General features: G+C 32.8%; 1 protein-coding gene across 1 annotated transcript; it reads right to left on the bottom strand.

The window, feature by feature from the left end:
• Positions 1 to 19: 19 nt before the first annotated feature.
• On the bottom strand, positions 20 to 17,823 carry LOC125055212 (chaoptin). Its single transcript, XM_047657555.1, has 19 exons — positions 17,650 to 17,823; positions 16,517 to 16,790; positions 15,237 to 15,406; positions 14,704 to 14,856; positions 14,033 to 14,136; positions 13,116 to 13,214; positions 12,113 to 12,214; positions 11,632 to 11,776; positions 10,768 to 11,022; positions 9,623 to 9,795; positions 8,272 to 8,475; positions 6,539 to 6,773; positions 5,950 to 6,149; positions 4,509 to 4,593; positions 3,576 to 3,771; positions 2,661 to 2,738; positions 1,656 to 1,850; positions 1,116 to 1,380; positions 20 to 921 (listed from the first exon to the last, which is right to left on the bottom strand). Exons 2-19 carry the CDS (start codon positions 16,782 to 16,784, stop codon positions 480 to 482), a joined length of 3,369 nt encoding a protein of 1,122 aa, XP_047513511.1. The 5' UTR covers positions 16,785 to 16,790; positions 17,650 to 17,823; the 3' UTR covers positions 20 to 479.
• Positions 17,824 to 18,837: the final 1,014 nt, after the last annotated feature.

The raw sequence follows: 18,837 nt of genomic DNA, 5'->3' as shown, positions 1-18,837 counted from the left end.
TATTTATTACAAAAATATAAAAATAACAATACAATGTGTTTAAAACATAAGTACACAGTTTTACAACAATACAAAAATAACCAATAAAAATATAAAAAAATTAAAGCCAAAATTGTGATCTCATTTTGTCATATCACAGAAACGAACTTAACTAAAAATTAATTGCTTTCGGTACTCTTAATAAATTATATCACAAATGGACGGAATAACTTGCATTATAATTCATTATTTTCTAACATGCTGTCTTTTTCTAACACTATCACGAGAAAGAGAGCCAGATTTAGTTAAGGACCACTCTAGAGATTCTGTACTATTTACATTTTCATAGATAGACTAGAAAGCCAATTACAAAAAGTAAAGCACCTAAAGTAAACTATAACTTTGTAATGAAATCGTTAATGGTATATGGCAACCCTATACAATACTAGGTACCTAAATTGCGCTTAAAAAACTATTAAGTTGAAGGAATAACCTAGAAATCATAAGTCAAGGTCAGATAACCGTCTAAAGCATACACCTAAAAATATACACAGAGTAATCAAAATCGAGTCACTCACTAAACCAAGAACATTATTCGAAAACCAGCCATATTTAACCTTTTTCCTGCTCAACCTTCTTTTGTCTACATTTAATTTTTTCGGCCAGGATTCGAAATTCGAAGGAACGCCCTGACATTGGCCGTCGAACCATTTGCGCGCGAAACCGCTTGACGATTTCGCTTGAATACAGACGTCAAGTTTGCCGCCATTTTGCAGCGCTGTCTTGAAGTTGTCATCTATGACTATTGTCAAAAAGCGGAGGTTGTAGGCGACTTCTTTGCTGTAGTACAATGTATTATTTTGATCGCGAATAAATAAATAGAAATCGGCGACATCTTCTGTTGACAGTATGAACCAATGGACGTAAATTGAAGATTGGGAACTGAAAAATAATATTTTAATAAGAATAATACATACTTCGGTGTATATAGATTGTCATTAATTAGAACAATTCATTTTAAAGCGTTAAAAATATGTTAGAAGTACAAAACTTTGAAAGGAGGTATTAAAAGGGTAGAAGATTTCACAGTTATTATGGCTGTTTAATTTATTATAAAAATAAATAAAAACACTTACTATTGAATATCCCTAAACGCCAAATCCGGTTCAGTAGTAAACATATATTCATTGCCATACTCCTTCATTTTATCCATCAATTCAATGTTGCCAGCGCATAACAGCCTATCTTCGTCTATGTTCATAAAACTGACATTTTCCAAAGATGGCGGCTCGGCACAGATTATATTATTGTACTTTGTTTCTTTAGCCAGACTGGATTTTGGTAATTTATTTAAGTAGTGCTTCAGTGGCCTTGTGAAGCAGTCGCATTTTAATTTATTATCTGCAAAAATAATAAATAAAACTAGTGCACGGTCAAACAACAGTTTTGTATGAACGAAATTAACTAAATTTTGTGATAGATAAATCAGATTTTTTCTTATATTCAAATTGTATATAGACTTTATATATAGATGTTTTCTATAAAAAATTGCACTTTTAACTATAAAAATGAAAAAAGGTACATCCAGTTACACGTATTTCAATGTGTTCTAACAAACTAAACTAATTATTAACCAGCTCTATGGATATGTGTCTAAAAGTCTGTTTTAAACCTACCTTCAAAATAAACCTCCAATCCGTGTTCGACTAATTTCATCAACTCCGGGTAAAAACTCGTCAGGACATTATGACGTACGTCCAACACTCTAAGATTTTGTGCTTTAGCAATATTGTCTATGGGCAGAACAGCCAGAGAGTTGTTCTGAAGATAGAGGTGGGTTATATTCTGTGGTAATTGGAATTTTGAGTCAGCTGAAAAAATAAATTTAAATCAATAATTTTGTCTTTGTTTAGGGATATAATATTTTTTTTAACGAATAAATGTTATCTATGCGTGCAGTTCACTTGCGTAAGGTGAAGGCAATCGACACAAATAGACCTCATCTGTATTGAGGCAGATGCTTGCTAATAAAAAAATATCAAACCAAAGCCATCGGCCCATCGCCATCATTTTTAATTGGATTGTCTAAATATTTTGACCGTTTTCGAAACAGCGAAAACAGTAATTAAATTATTTATAATGTACACACACACACACACACACATTCAACGAATTAAAAGGCGCACGTTCGGCTAAAGATTAGGTTTCCTAGAAAAGCGGTGCCGTAATCTAACGGCCGTAATGTAGCGTTTGGTGACGTCACCCATACGTTGTCTATAAATAACATGTGAGTAGGTTTTCTAGAGAACGTTGAGTGTCACCGAAACGTCAAATAGCGGTGCTGTCATTTGCATGACGGCCGTCATAGCGGTGATAAACATTAGTTCAACGTTTTTCGCGTGTAGCGGTGCCCATATTTAATTAATACAATGAGTGGAAACGTGATTTGGACGAGCGAAAATGATTGTTTTTTTGCATTGTCAAAAAGTAAAGACGGCCGTTATTAATAACCGTAAAATGATCGGCCGTTAGTTAACGGCACCGCTTTTCTAGGACACCTACGCTTAACCAGGTTAAAAAAAACAGCCTTAAGTTTTTTTGTTGACCACACGAGCCAAGCCAAGTTCAGTCTCGCATGAGACGCCCTTGAGCAAATGAAAGTAAAATAAAAAAAATGTTACCTGTTCTTGAGACTAAATCTTTGAGTTGGTTGTTGGAGACATCGAGAACTTCTAGAGATGTAAAATTACCGAGAACGTCTGAAATATTTAAAAAAATTACTGTAAAAGTAATGGTTTGCTACCGCGGCATATAAATTATTTATTTACATATTTATTTATTTACACTTCGTTGCAAATAAAAGAAACACAATACATAAAAATTATAAGGGATGCAACGGGCGGCCTTATCGCTGATAAGCGATCTCTTCCAGGTAACCCTAGTTAAAGAGAAAAACTAAAATAAAAAGAAACATGATGCGTGCGAGAAGTGCAGAACCAAATGTTATATAAAAATATATATATACAACCTTAATCTAAAGTAATACAAACAAATATTAATAACAAACAAAACTTAAAAGCTTAAATTACAAACTTAAATTACTGGGTAAAACAAAAATGAGTGGCACAACAACATTTTCAGGTCTAGGTCTCAGATCTATATCTGTTTCTTGATAATTTGTCAATCTAATAGACAATCAATCAGCCTCCTGTGCCTGACACACGCCGTCGACTTTTTGTGTCTAAGGTATGCCGGTTTCCTCACGATGTTTTCCTTCGCCGTTCAAGTGAGCATTGATGCACAGCCGGAGATCAAACTTACGACCTCATGGATGAGAGTCGCACGCTGATGTCACTGCTGGGTTCGATTCATAGCGAATAATATTAGTATAGTTTATACAAACAGAACACATCTTATATAACATTCGATGAAAACAGAAATGTTTGTCTTATTTTGCACCAAATTAAATCTTTTATTTGAAGCCCGAGCCGAAGATATAGTTTATCTTTATCCGGGATAATACTATTCATGTTACAAACATACATATAGTTAGAAAAAACATATAGTATTTTATGATAAAGAATTTTGATACTTACTGCTACGTATATCATTGATATAATTTCCGGATAAATTCAATTTCTTCACTTTTTTCGCTCCAATAGTTAGATCCAAAGTTATAACTGGTATCTCATTGTGACTCAGGTCGATCTCTAAAAGTTTGTAAGGGATCCACGGGCTGGCAGGGAACATTTTCTTTGACAGAAATCCTATACGATTGTGACTTAAATTAATCTGAAATTAACATCTAATAAGCAAAATGTCTACTCGTTAATCAAATTCACTATAGAAATGGCCGTACGTTCGAATTCTGAAGAAATTATTATTGTTTCGAGACAAGACTTAAAATGATTAGTGATACAAACGCAGTTTTTTAATGGATTACGCTTAAATAGTTCCTGGGTTCGATTTAAAAAAAAAACGTGTGTGTACTTATGTACACGCATTAGAAGTGATACTTCTTTGACGTAACAAGATAAAAAACTTTTCAAAAATTTGATTCTACGTTTGTAGAAAAAATTACACTAACAATAGAAAAACTAAAATGTTGACTATAGCTAACTTCAGGGTGTCGGATTTTTGTGACGGTGCGCGCATCGTGAAAATTTACTCTCGTCACGCTCATCTATCGCGCCAAAGTTCCAAATTCCAAATCATATAGGTAACACAATGTACTTGTGAACGTCAAAAAAAGGAAAAATATATATGAAATGCTTCTAATTTTACATTTACTGCCAGTTCTCAAATCAAGGGCGTAGAACGGAAGAGAAGAACTGGCAATAAACTCTTCGCCACTCTCTTTAATCGCCAAATATTTTGTTTAACACAACGTTTGTAAGGAGCTGCAACCATTACACCATGTTAAACATGACATCTTAATTAATTATAAGTTAACAGAAAAAAAGAAGTATAACATCAAAAAAAGCAATAACTGTATCATTTAAAAATCAAACATGCACATTATATATTACCATTTCAATCGACAGACAGTCATCCAACAGACCGTGTGTTTTGTTGTCTATTTTCTCCAAATTGTTATGAGATAGATCCAATTTTCTGGAAAAAAAACGGCCAATAATATTATAAAACATATCGCCATATTGCGGAAAAATATTGGAACACATTTATTCCAATGGCAACAATTAATATGTCATTATTGACATAAACGCCATCTATATGTATATTAAATTTTTAATACAGTTGCTCAAAAAGTGGCGTATTGCAGGGACGTATAGCGTTCGGGATGTGGGCTATTACACACTCGTGCTTTTTTTTTACCTTTTCCGAACTAGTGCGTTTTCTTTCCCAACTGTCAAAATAATGTCTATTAAAAAGAAAAAACCAACCACGAAGTTTTTACTAAAAAAAAATCATAGAATTTTTTATGATTCATGCAAATATTTTTAAAAAGAAGCTACTGCTTTGTTTCAATATAAGATTTAATGATTTGATTCAATGAGTTAGGTTAGATTTCATTTCATCTCCTTAAATTTCATTTCATATCAATAAAAAATTGTACTGAAGACTTGGCTGTATGGGCATAGTTCCCTTTGCCTACCCAGAATGGGTGAAGAAAAAAAAAATATCTGCTTATATTCTTTTACGGTTGGCGCCATTTTCCAAAAATGTTCTTTGCGCGTTTAGTTGTTTGTTATATGATATATTAAATATACATGAAAAATCATACGAAATAAATAATAGTTTGTCTCAAACAGTAAATAAATATGCAACCTAAAACTTCTCCAGTTAGTATAAAAAACTGTACCAATGTATATGTGAACAATAATTTGAATAAGAAATAAATGATTAGTTAGTTGAGTTTATTGTTTTTTATTATTTTATTAAATTGCATAATTTTTTCGCAACTGTATTAAAAATAGTTGTTCAGTACACGTGCGGAACCGTCATTGCAACTTGTTCCGACTGTCAACCCTCACCTTCGGCTGCGCCTCGGCTCGGGTAGACATTTGTCGAAACTCTTTGCAATGACAGGCTTTCCGCACTTGTAATGAAATATACTATAGTATTACAAGGACGTATAGCTTTTCCGAACTCGTGCGTTCTCTTTCCCACCTGTCAAAATAATGTCTATTAAAAAGAAAAAAACCAACCACGAAGTATAGAATAGTACCCTTTGCCTACCCAGAATGGTTGAAGAAAACAAAAAAAATCTCTGCTTATATTCTTTTACGGTTGGCGCCATTTTCCAAAAATGTTGTTTGACTTTTCCGGTCCTTTTCCAATTCTTAAAAAGCCGGCAACGCACTCGCGAGCCCTTTGGCATTCAGAGTATCCATGGGCGGCGGTATCACTTACCATTAGGTGTGCCTCCTGCTCGTTTGCCCCCTTCCCTGTTCTATATGAAAAAAAAGTGGAACATATGAATAAATATATAATTATATTTAAACCTACCTCAACGCAACCAATCCTTTAAATGCCTCATTCGGTATCTTCTCTAACAGGTTTCCTTGGAGCGACAAATCGAGCAGCTGTTGCATTCCATTAAAGGATCGTGGTTCGATATCGGTCAACTTGTTGTACGACAAGTCGAGTTTAAAAGTCGTTGGCAGATTACCAAAGGCGGATTTCGTTAGGGACGTTAGTTCGTTGTACTGAAAATTTATTGTTAACCGACTTTAAATAAAGCATGAGGTTATTAATTCGACGTATAGATTTTTTTTTTTAAATAAAAACACGAAAACAAAATCTCTTTCGCCTTATTCTACGTTTGTAGTATTAACAATAGAAAAAAGAAGTATAACTTCAAGAAAACTAAAATGTTGACTATGCTAACTTCAGGGTGTCGGTTTTTTGTGACGGTGTGGGCGCGCATTGCAAAATATTTACTCATAATTTTTCCCTAACGCACCAAAAGAAGTATTACTTCAAAAAATCCCTTAATTATGAATCAAATAGTTGTGGTTTTGCTTCGAGTTTTATAAATTAAAAATATGAATTTACTTAATCGTGTAAATCATAAGCAAACGGCACAAAAATTTACCTGCAAATACAAATATTGCAAGCTGGTCAATGTGTTCAGAGCCTCCCATGGCGTTCTAGTCAACCCGTTGGCCGACAAATCCAGCGACTGGAGTGTCAATAAACCCGAAAAGGCATCGTGCGTCAACTGGTCCCCCAACATGTTGTGCGACAAGTTGAGTCTTAGCAACGCGTTCATTGTTGGCCACGTGTTTATACGGATTTCAGTCAAATTGTTGTGAGCTATATTTAATTCCCTGAAACAATATATATTATAAATAGTTTTTCCATATAAGTTATTTCTACTTGATTGATATTTGAAGATTATTGCAGTACTAATATCGCTATTAAGGGGAGAAACTAGTACCGATCAAAAAAAGTGCGTGCGTTCAAAGTACACATGTTAGAAGTGAAACTTCTTTGTAAATTAATTATTACTAAGGTAAAAGCCCCAATAGATGATTATGTACCAGTATATGATCACTCCATGTATAGGTCGGTTATCGAAAGCTGGCGCGTTCACAGTACTCACACTAATGCAATTTCACTATACAGTATGTTTAAAAATATTACTTTTTTGCCAAGCTATATATTTTAGTCTACTCTGGTTTTAGAAAGGTTGGGTGGGTTGTAAATAAATAAAAATGTGTCAAATACATATAAATATTATGTGCATACGAGGGTGGATCCAAAAGTTCTAAGCCCGACCAAGAACGTATAAGAGTAGTTTGTGTAAATAATTTTTAATTTTTCGACATAAGCACCATCTAGATCAACACACTTCACTTTTATACACTAACTATTCTTTCAATACTCCTCTTAGAAATCCCAATCGCATCTGATGTCAAATTAAATATAACATTTTTTCATTAAACTGTTTTTATTAAGATGCTTAAAATAATTAAAAACATTGTGCACCATTTCACGAGATTGCCCTGGTAATGTTTGAAAAAAGATCAACATGTATAAAATAATAATAATATAAAATAGTAAAGATCAACATAAACAGTAGCAGAAGAAAAACAATAACTGTCTCTTTTATACTCATAAGCTTGACCGAGCGCGAGAGAGACGGACAGTCTTTTCGTGATGTATTTGTGATTGTATTTCAGTTTGACATCACGTCTCGCGCTTATTCACAGACACTACACAAGCATAAAGTGTAAATGTGTTGAAGCCGCCAGCTTTAGATAACATACCTATATTTGTATATCTATATTCACTTTGTTTACACACTGTATACGTGCTAATGATAATATAAATTAATAAATAATCTGCGTTTACTGCATGAGACTTTATGTGACAGAATTGCCATCTGAAGTTCTAATATAACTACTAAACGAATACATCAACCAATAGCGTGTATTTTTTCTCGATCTCCCTTACTCTCTCTCTCAATCTTTCTCACTATAGCTCTCTCCCACCTCTCGCTCCACGGCACTATGCGTGATGCGACCTTCGCTCTATCTCACATTTTCCATATTTTGCGACAGCCATTGGGCGTATAAAAAATAGTTTATGACTTATTCTCAAATCAATATATAAAAATTTAATCGAAAATTTTATATATTATAAAGATAAGAATTCATCTAGTCAAGTTTCTGTACATAATTTAATAATAAAAAAAATATTTATATAATATATGTAAGTAAGAAAGTACTTCGAGAAACTTTATTTATTTTAAATAATACCTATAATATAAATATTATAAATAACATGTAAGAAAAATTAAATGAATATATAACAAAAACTTACCCCAAACTAATAGGTATTTGAAAGATCTTCTCTAAGTAATTATGACTAATATCGAGCAGTCGACAACTAGCCAATTTGGCGAGACTCCCCCTCGACACGTCGCTCAACTGGTTGTGCGACAGATCCAGCTCCAGTATTGTAGGAATCGTACCAAAAGTCGCCGGTTTTATTTGTACCATCGAATTGTGGCTGAGGTATAGATATCTGTAAATGAAATAAAATACAGTTTTGTTGTGTAAAACACGGCCATCGATAAAGATTATGTTGATTTTAATCCCAATTCAAACTCTTGTGAGTCGCCTACACAGTAATAACCCTTAGGGTCGTGCCTTCGAATCCTGTCTGTGCATCCATTGCTTTTTATTTTACATGAGCAATTAAAGCTTGTTCTGTGAAAAACTGTGCAATGACTGATAAGGAAAAACTTACATTTCTAAAAAAGTAAGAACCTATTTTAACCTTAAGAACATATTTTCATATTTTTTCTTACTATTACTTACTACATTTACTTAATACATCCATATTGTAAAAGAAAACACATAGACAATACACAGAACTAACACAGATTATATTGATATCTATACTAATATTAAAAAGAGGAAAGATTTGTATGTATGTTTGTAACGAATTGGCGCAAAAAGTACTGGACCGATTTCAAAAATTGTATCACCATTTGAATGCTACAGTATCACTGATTAATATATGTTATTTTAATTGCAATAAAACAATAAGGATCCTACTAAAACTACAACAATATTACCCAATGTGTAAAAAAATATTGATAATAATAGAACAAAAATTTTTCCACAATGTTAAAGAACATATCAATATCTACAAAAATTTTTACAAAAATAAATGTCATCCCCGTGCTAACCCGGGACGGGCCGCTAGTGCAAAATACAGATACAGAAAACCAAAGTACAGAATTTAAAAAAAACCTGAAACTAAACAACTGACGACAACTTATTTAAAAAAAAAAAGTGTGGCACTCGGGGACTGCCGCGGTAAAGATATGCAATTTTTATCAACTAATGCAATTATATATACTAATGTAGTATTTTTTTTCCTTCGATATTAATTCAATCTACCACTCTACCAGACTCAGAGTAACACGCCTATATAGTCTGTCTCACTCTAACGCGTATAGGCTGCAATTATATTACGTCATCGTGTTAGGTTTATTTTCGTTACGGAATTTCTTGATTCGGTCGCCGCACTCAAAGCCCGCTATAAAATCTCTGCAATAGCTTGTAAAAGCTAAATTGTTTGTAAAAGTCAAAAACTTCCCGCTTCCTAAACTTAGCGATAACCCTGTAGGAAATTGTATAATTAACGAAGAGTAAATAAATACCTCAAAGAGAACAAATTCTGAAACACAGCATTGGATATTTCCTTCAAATTATTGTGTGACACATCAACTGTGTGCAGTTCGTACAATTTGGGAAACGCATTCCTCGGTATCACTTCGATTGCGTTGTGCGACGCGTTCATTATCTTTATACCGGTCATATTGTGAATTGGGATCTGGAATTATTGTATTAACATATTTTATATAGGGGGGCCTCATAGCATAGCGGTCTTATTAAGTGGCAGCTTGGTGAGGGGTACCGGGTTCGATTCCCGGTTCGAGGGCAAGTTTTAATTTAATTTCAATTTGTTCTCGGCCTTTGGGAGGGTTGTGCGGTACCGGGTGAGTGCTTAAACCGTACATGAGGACACGGTTTCTAAAGACAAGCACGAAATAGAAAAAATCCTATACTTGACGCTGGCTAATGCATAAATCGTGCCAGAGCCATTTAAAACAAAAATATATTAAAAAAAAACATATTTTATACATAATCAAAAATCGACTTCCATCGATTTCACTATAGAATACTTGGAATTTGGGGCTGTCCTTTAATCACGTGAGGTTCGGAGGGGGGGTCGGCAAAAATCACGAAATATCACAAGGTGGAGGGGGTATAGTAAGATATCACGTGTACGTATTTTTCGTCAAACGCGTGATTTCTAAACCAAATAAAAAAAATTAAGATATTTTATAGGTACTAAAAATACACGTGATTTTTGGTGGTCGATGGGGGGGTAGTCTTAAACCTCCCCACGTATCACCATGGGGGAGGGAGGGGTTAAAAAATGTTAAAATGCCCCTAATTCCAAGTATTCTTCAGAGTGAAATCGATAAAAGACTGAAAGGCAGGTAACTGAACGGCGATGGCCAAGATTTAGTTGAGATTCAAAGTGTGGTTCCTTTTACTTTTTTGGTAATTTTGAAAAAAAAAATCTATGAATTAAGGACATACAGACGCCCCAATTCCCAAGCCCCATAAAACCTCATTAGATTAGACATTTGTCTTTTCATTATTATTAAGGTAAATAGGCGATAGTAGCCGAAAATATTGTTTTATTTGCAGTTAAGTCAATTAAATGCAGTTTTTATTTTAATTAAGCAATCATTAAATTATTTTAGTGTTGCCATTGGAAAACAATAATAATTACCTGTCCAAAATCTGTGAATTGATTATACGACACTTGAAATTCAGATGCGTATGTATTTTCATCAAAAGCACTTTTATTAATTTCCGTCAAATTATTATAACTTAGGTCCAGGAGGGTCATGTTGTTGCAATTTTGAAACGCTCCAGGTTCGATGCTCGTCAGTTCGTTGTGGGAAATATTCACAGTAGCCAAATACAGGTCGGTGAACGCCTGTTTTTCTATTAATTTTATTTTGTTTTCAGCTAAATTTATTATCTGGAATAAAAACATTTATATAAGATATGAGCTGACCCGGCAAACGTTAGTTTTGGCTTGTATATTATTACTAGGATTTCTTTTAGTTTAATAAAAATAACTATATACAATAATCAAAAATAGGGGTTGATCTTAGAGGGGTGAAAATTAGGGGTTGTATGTATTTTTGTATGCTGTATCATAAAAAAATTAAACAAAAACTTTGGCTTTGGATAAAAAATTTGGGTTGTGACCACCCTTAACATTAAGGGGGACGAAAAATAGATGTTGTCCGATTATCGGACTTACTGAATATGCATAAAAAATTTCATAAGAATCGGTCGAGCCGTTTCGGAGGAGTATGGGAACGTTGTCAAACACTAGAATTTTATATATTAGATGAAATTACAATGAATAAAGTTACAGGATCTTCATATATAAATGAATTAATAAACTTTTATTAGATTTAATTATGATGAAAAAAAATCTAACTAGTTTAATAAGCGTTTCAATTAACAGCCTAACCGTTTAACTAAACAGCGCCGTTTAACTAGCGGCCTGAAAGATATTCAGCCATTTCCAAACTGACAGCCGGTATTTTTGTGTACTAAAGAGATTTGTCATATTCACCTCAGCATATTTGACCTGCTGGAACATCTGGAAGTCAACCTTGGTGATGAGGTTTCTCGCCAGATCAACAGTTCCTATACGGGTGACAGCAGAAAATGTGCCGCGACCTACGTCCGATATCTGATTGTCTTGTAGATAGAGTCGTCTGTGAAAGAATTCATGAATTTCTAGTGAGTAAAGACTGTAAATGTGAACGTATTATTTTTAGTATTTAACTCAAAATTTGATAGAAATTTGTTCGGATGAATTTATTTTCCTTTTTATATCAAATACTATCTATACTAAATTTACTTAAAAACTATGTATCGATAAGACTATACTAACAAATGTCAAAGTCAAAGTGACAACTCACAGATCGCTTGACATGCACAGAGCACGATAAATTACATAATTTTAAAAATAAAAATCTTATTGTCAATTAAATTATTACGGTAATTGAGTACCGGTATTAAACTATTATTATAGATAAAAATGGACTCACCTCAAAAACCGCATACCACGAAAGCTATTGGTATCCAACTTTTTAATCTTATTATTGTCCAAATGTACCACTTTTATTACTGTATTCCTTGCAAACATGCCTCTGTAATGAAATAAAATTAATTAAAGACTGAAAGAGACCACTTATTATAGGGATACGCCATAAATTGTTAAATAAATATTGATTATTATAACATTTTGAAATTCATAAAATAAATCAGTGGCACTACAACCTCTTTAAGTCTTGGCCTCAGATTTCTGAATATGTTTCATGACCATTTTTAAATCTAATAGGCAAGTAGGTGATCAGCCTCCAGTGCCTCGAATTTTTGGGTCTAAGACATGTCGGTTTCCTCGCGATGTTTTCCTTCACTGTTCGAGCAAATGTTAAATGCGCAGATAGTCCATTAGAGAAAGAAAGTCCATTGGTGCACAGCCGGGGATCGAACCTACGACCTCAGGTATGAGCGTCGCACGCTGAAGCCACTAGGCCAACACTGCTCCTTTTTGAAATTCATATTTGAAGATTTATTTTTCTGCTTGTAATGGATATTTTTTTACTAATAAACAGGGCGTCCCAAGACTATGGGACATGAAGGGAAAGTCCCTTAAATATCGTAGATAGGATATTTGGATATTCAATGATTTTCAAAAATGACTTGCCTCATAACAAGACCATTATCGAACCATCAATTAATTAAACCATCGATTACAAAGAGCCTTGGAGCCCCTAATGAATTAGGCGATATTTAGAATATAAAAAAATCCAATCATAAGGTTGGTATTCCTGAGATCAATCAATACATGAGTGATGCGTGTCTATCGAACGGAACGGGGAATTCCCCGTCGCGTTGTTTTCGGTCGGTGTATTTATTAGCGACGTGCGTCTATTACGGGGGAATTCCCCGTAATAGCCCAGAGATGTTATAGCAAATTCACGATCCGCCCATGCATTGGGGACCTGTAATAACATTTTTCAACTAATAAATATAGTTATAACTCACCTTGGTAAATCAGGCAACTGGTTATGACTAGCATTACACCACCCGAGTTTTGTCAAATCTCCGATATTGCTTCCGTCTAACTTCGTTAAATTATTATAACTGAAAATAAAAATACGATAAATAATCCAGAGGCGCCTATATGGGTCTTGGCCTGAGATACCATGATTCTTTGGTAATTGATCTATTCCTTCTGTGCCTGACGCATGTTATAATATATTTGCAAGAATATATGGAAAACTTCGAATATCCTGCATAATGGAGTGCAAATTTATGTGACACAATTTAAAGGTAGAATTTTACATAGTAGTTATATATTTCATTATCTATCATATCATCAATGCCAATTTTTACACTATTATATCATTATTACAATATATTGTTACATTAAAAAAACATATTAATTATAATGTATCACTCAAATCATTAATACATTTTGTCCAAAAGTAGTACATTAAGTCGTTTTTTAAAAATTCTAGTAGAAAGTTTTGAATATGTGTTAAGTGCACACAGAGATAAATTGTTGTTCAACCGTGATTCGAACTCAGGGTCGAGTCGTAAGCTTAAGACTATAAATAGACATTATAGTGTTGTTACTAAGTAATAAATTCGTCTTTCATTTTATATTTAAACCTGCTTGTACAAATATAAAGTCAACTTCAAAAACACCCTGTACCTACTGTGGCACTTCGTATCACCTTAACATTGTGAACCAATAATTATAATAATTGTTCACGCATTGGAGGACCAAGAAATCGTGACCTATATATGTTCCACTGTCACATGTTTTCTTTTCCATTTCAATAAATAAATTAAATTAAACCCAAAGAAAGGACTTTAAATTTTAAAGTTGCACGTCAACTAAATAGATACTTTATGAAATTAGCGTGCTATTTTAGTTATTTTTGTCAAAAACTTACCTCAAATCTAGTACCTCCGCTTCCCTCAATCCTTTAAATTGGCTTCTCTTCAAGGTCACTAACCGATTGCCATGCAGATCCAACGTTCTTAGCTTTTTCAAATGCTATAAATTAAATGTGAAATATCTAAATTAATTCTAAAAACCTATTTTTTTTTAGATTTACTTTATATTAGTTATAGTTGGTGTTACATGTTATGTTCATTTTTTGTTAATTATTTATGCACTCCCTGTACTTTGCCATCTTTAGGTGTTTATTTATTTATTTAGGGTTGCCTGAAAGAAATCGCTTGATAGCGATAAGGCCGACTTTTTTGGATATCATTGACCCCTCCCCCCATGTAACGCACCGTAACGTTTTTCTATACCCAAGTATAGTAAAACGTTTTGTGACCACCTAGTGACTCTTTATACCTAAAGATTACCATTATGTGGTGTAAAGTACTTGAAAGTCGAAAATAATATTAACAATAACGCGTAATTCAATATTCAAATTCGTTACGTAATAATTGAACGCTCCCTAAAGAAGATAGAAGATAAGACCGTTTAAAATTACAAAATATAATTAAATAGGGAGAAGTATAAGCTTAGTAAACATTACATGGAAAAAAATATTGAATAAATTAGAATAAAAATTGGGTGGAAAAGAATTAAGCATTTGCATACAATTACCTGTAAAGCATCCGGTGATATATCAGATATTAAACCATTAGTTAAATGTAATTTTTCTAATTTGCCAACAGCCAGACTGTTAGCAAATATATCCTTTCCAAGGGACTTAATCTTGTGTCCATCCAATGATAATATTGACAAATTGCCTAGAATCTGAAATAAAATTTTAAATTGGATACATTTCATACTATAGTGATTTTTTCCTCAAAATAAAGGGACACAATCATTATTAAAATACAACCAGTCTTTCCTGAAAAATCTTTCCTTAGTAGCGCGTCGAAAAACAATTAGATTACAAAGTCAAAATCATTTATTCATTTAGGTAACACAATGTACTTATGAACGTCAAAAAAAAGGAAATTTATATGAAATGCTTGTAATTTTACATTTACTGCCAGTTTTCAAATCGAGGGCGTAGAACGGAAGAGAAGAACTGGCAATAAACTCTCTGCCACTCTTTTTAATAGCCAAGATTTTTTTTATACTTTCCAATATTATCTCTCAACAAATTGTAATAATTATTTGTATCATACCTGAAAAGCTTCTTTAGGAAATTCGTCAATATTTGAATTTTTAATATACAACTGCTGCAGTGTTCTATTTACACCAGCAAATGCATATTGATCAATGGTCTTGATTGGAGTATCTATTATATGTAACACTCGCACTGTTGATCGGTGTAAGAGAGGCCCAAACAGGTTTGCTGTAAAAAAAGTTTCTGTTGGTAGGTCTGAGTGGGTGGTCTGAGTGGTCTGAGTGGTTGGTAGGTACACTACGCTTTTGATGATAAAATGTACTTTTATCTTCAAAAACGAGATTTATGAGATTTCTGAAACTGTTTTATATTTTTTTAAATCTAATAGGCAAGTAGGTGATCAGCCTCCAGTGCCTGACACACGTCGTCGACTTTTTGGGTCTAAGACATGTCGGTTTCCTCGCGATGTTCTCCTTCACCGTTCGAGCAAATGTTAAATGCGCACGTAGAAAGAAATTCCATTGGTGCATAGCCGGGGATCGAACCTACGACCTCAGGTATGAGAGTCGCACGCTAAAGGCCAACACTACAATGTTAAATAAGTTACGCCTTTTCCCAATTATTTTTAATTAACAATATACTGCAATTATTTACTGTTAAGCATATTAAAATGATAATTGAAACTTGTTTCAAAACTATTAACAACATATAAATTAATTTATAAAAAAAAAATCAATGTCAAATGTAAGAGGTCGACCTAGCCTTGAAATTTTATTAGATAAAACTGCATAACATTATCTAAGAGGCTGGCAAAATGGTCAGGGCTCTTACCTTGACGTAAATAAATATATTGGGTAATCAATAACTTTAGTATTTAAAGTCCCGGAGTTCTGTAGGTAGACAAGAAGATAGCCTGACTAACTAGTTCAAAAGTTGTTTATAACCCCAAATGAAGTGTAAAAATATAAAAAATACTTGCGAACTAGTACCAACTACTTTCAATATTGACTGAAACCCAAAAATTTTGAAAGCCACAGAGTTAGTAAAGTTACAAATTTTATTATATTGAATTATTAATATAAAGTAATATTGTAATATCCTTATTGTTATCATGATATTAATTTTCTTTTTTGAGATGCAGTAAAATCATCTAAAAGATTATCCGAAAATATTTTATATATATAAATATGACATCTTTAAAAAAGGTACGCACAACGGACCAATTACGAGTCTAATTGCGGAGAAAGGAGTCCTACTACCATGACATCTTTAATATTGTTGAATAAAGTAGTAAATACATAATGTTTACTTATCTATTAAATAGAAAAAAATACTGACATATTTTGCACTCTTGCAACACCAATTGTTCTATTGGCAGGCCTAGACCTGCTAAATTTCCCAAACCAACACTCATCACTGCCAACCCAGCATTTGAGCACCTTATAAACAATCCATCATCTGTCCCTTTCTCACACACACAGGGATAGATCAAATGTTTTTCTGTCTCTTTTGGACAGGTAAATCTTGGTCCAGGGGGAATGTATTCACTTTTTAAAACTGGAACTGTAATAGCTGCTAACACCAGGATGATTACGAGTGCTTCCATGTTTACCTAAAAAAAATTTAACATTACTAATTGTAATCCAATACATATTTGAGTCCAAGTCAATTTTGAGAATGAAACATTTACTAATGTAAATAAATAATAATTATGAAAAACGGTCATTTAAATTAAGTAAAATTGCTCAAAAAAAAAATTTATATAGGTATCTTGCATTAAATTTTTTATTAATTTGTTTTTCTTTGATTATTGTTATCCTGTGTGTTTTTGTTTGTAATAAATGATATGTCTATGTCTATGTCAAACTATATAAATAATAATTGGACAGTATATCATAATAACAAACTTTTCAAAAATTAGTTTAAAATAACCACTAATCAATTTAAAATAAATCCAACATATTTTTAAATAGCATTTAAGGCTAAGTTAATGTGTATGCAATGTCACAGGATTACATTTCTTTATTCGTTTATCTTAATTACTCTCCTTTTCTAAAATATGAGGGTATTCTGTAGATAGAAAACAATCTTCTTATACAAAATAATTAACTGTTTGTGTTATTTATTTATTACTAGAAAGACACATATTACAAAATCTTTATTTAAGGGTAATAAAAGATAAATTACTAAACAACAATCAAAAGTTAAATAAGCTCATACTCTCAAGGTTATAATACAATAGGAAGTAGTAAGTAAATAACACTAAGTATCCATAAAAACAAGGTGATCAAAGAAAAAGCAAGTTCTAGCACACAAAGACTCACAAAGAAGCAAGAATAGTATACTACTACTTAAAACTACTTTTAGCTAACTTCCTAGTTTCTCTGACAAAGAAAAAGCTGGTTTTCAATAATTACAAAGTTGTTAACAAATAACTTTCACTTATACAATGACTCATAAAAAAAACTTACCGCAATAAATTCGTTTATTAGGAGTGGATATACAAATCAAAGGTATGGCTTTCTTTTATTTTGTTGTTTTATACATTATAATAACACGAATATCACGCAATTATAAACAACACAAAACAAAATACTACACTTTATCAACGTCTAAAGCATACTAAAATGATAAAATCATAAATGATATTTGACACTTTGACAGAGACGTTGACAGTTTTGGCAATAGATATTAGGTACGCCTACAGGTAATATAACTAATCATAGTCTTTATCACGTTAAAACTAGAACGACGACTAGCAAAAGCTGACTTCTAATTTTATGACATTGATTTTCATATAAAATGTCTGATTGAAAATTATGTACGAAAGTATTCCGATCTTTTACCAAGGGTTTAGAAAGAAATTTTCAAAATGCCAACTAAGAAACCTAAACGTCCCGTTCAAAAAATACGCTGTGATGAAATTCAGGGTGAACGGTTTCACGCACCAACCGAAGATGTTATGCAACACAACTGGTGGGAGGTATTTTGTTTCCCATACATTTTGTGTGGTCGTCTTTGGGATTGCTTCGTCTCTCTCTGCTCAGGAACCAATCAATGCCTTGTCTACTGGATGGTCATTCAATGGATTGTTTGTAAAATTACAAAATTGACAACACCAGATGCAATTATATTTCCATACTATTTTTATATGTTCTGCCAAGTCATACTACTTACACTTTTTTTTATTATGCTGTGGATTTGGTTTGGAAAGAGCGTGCTTATCCCATATTTTGAGGCATTCTATATAGCTCTCATGGAAATAGACGTCAGAAATACTACAAACACGACTAGATTAGCATTTAGAAGATACTGCTTTAGAAAAAGTGAAATTTTTGATAATGCCATGGAAACATCAGCATCTGAGAAAATATACAGTGTAGTGCCCGCGGTGACAATATTATTTACACATCTTTTTATCAATAATATAATAGATGTTTTTTGAAAATTAATATTTTTATTTAAAGTATATACCTACCTTCAAAAATGTTAACTGAATAATACCAGACATAACAGCTATAAAAAAGACGTGTTTGTTTGTGACCTTTGTTTTTTTATAATAATACAATTCCAATACATTTACCTACATTTTTTTATGTTTATTAATCGTTTACTCGCAGCGCATTTCGCATTTACAAATTTCAATTCGCAGTCGGAAT

This window comes from Pieris napi, chromosome 13 (assembly GCF_905475465.1).
Source record: "Pieris napi chromosome 13, ilPieNapi1.2, whole genome shotgun sequence".
Classification (NCBI taxonomy): Eukaryota; Metazoa; Arthropoda; class Insecta; order Lepidoptera; family Pieridae; genus Pieris; species Pieris napi.
The sequence above is the reverse complement of the archived record's forward strand: the minus strand, read 5'-3'. Positions and strand labels throughout refer to the sequence as shown.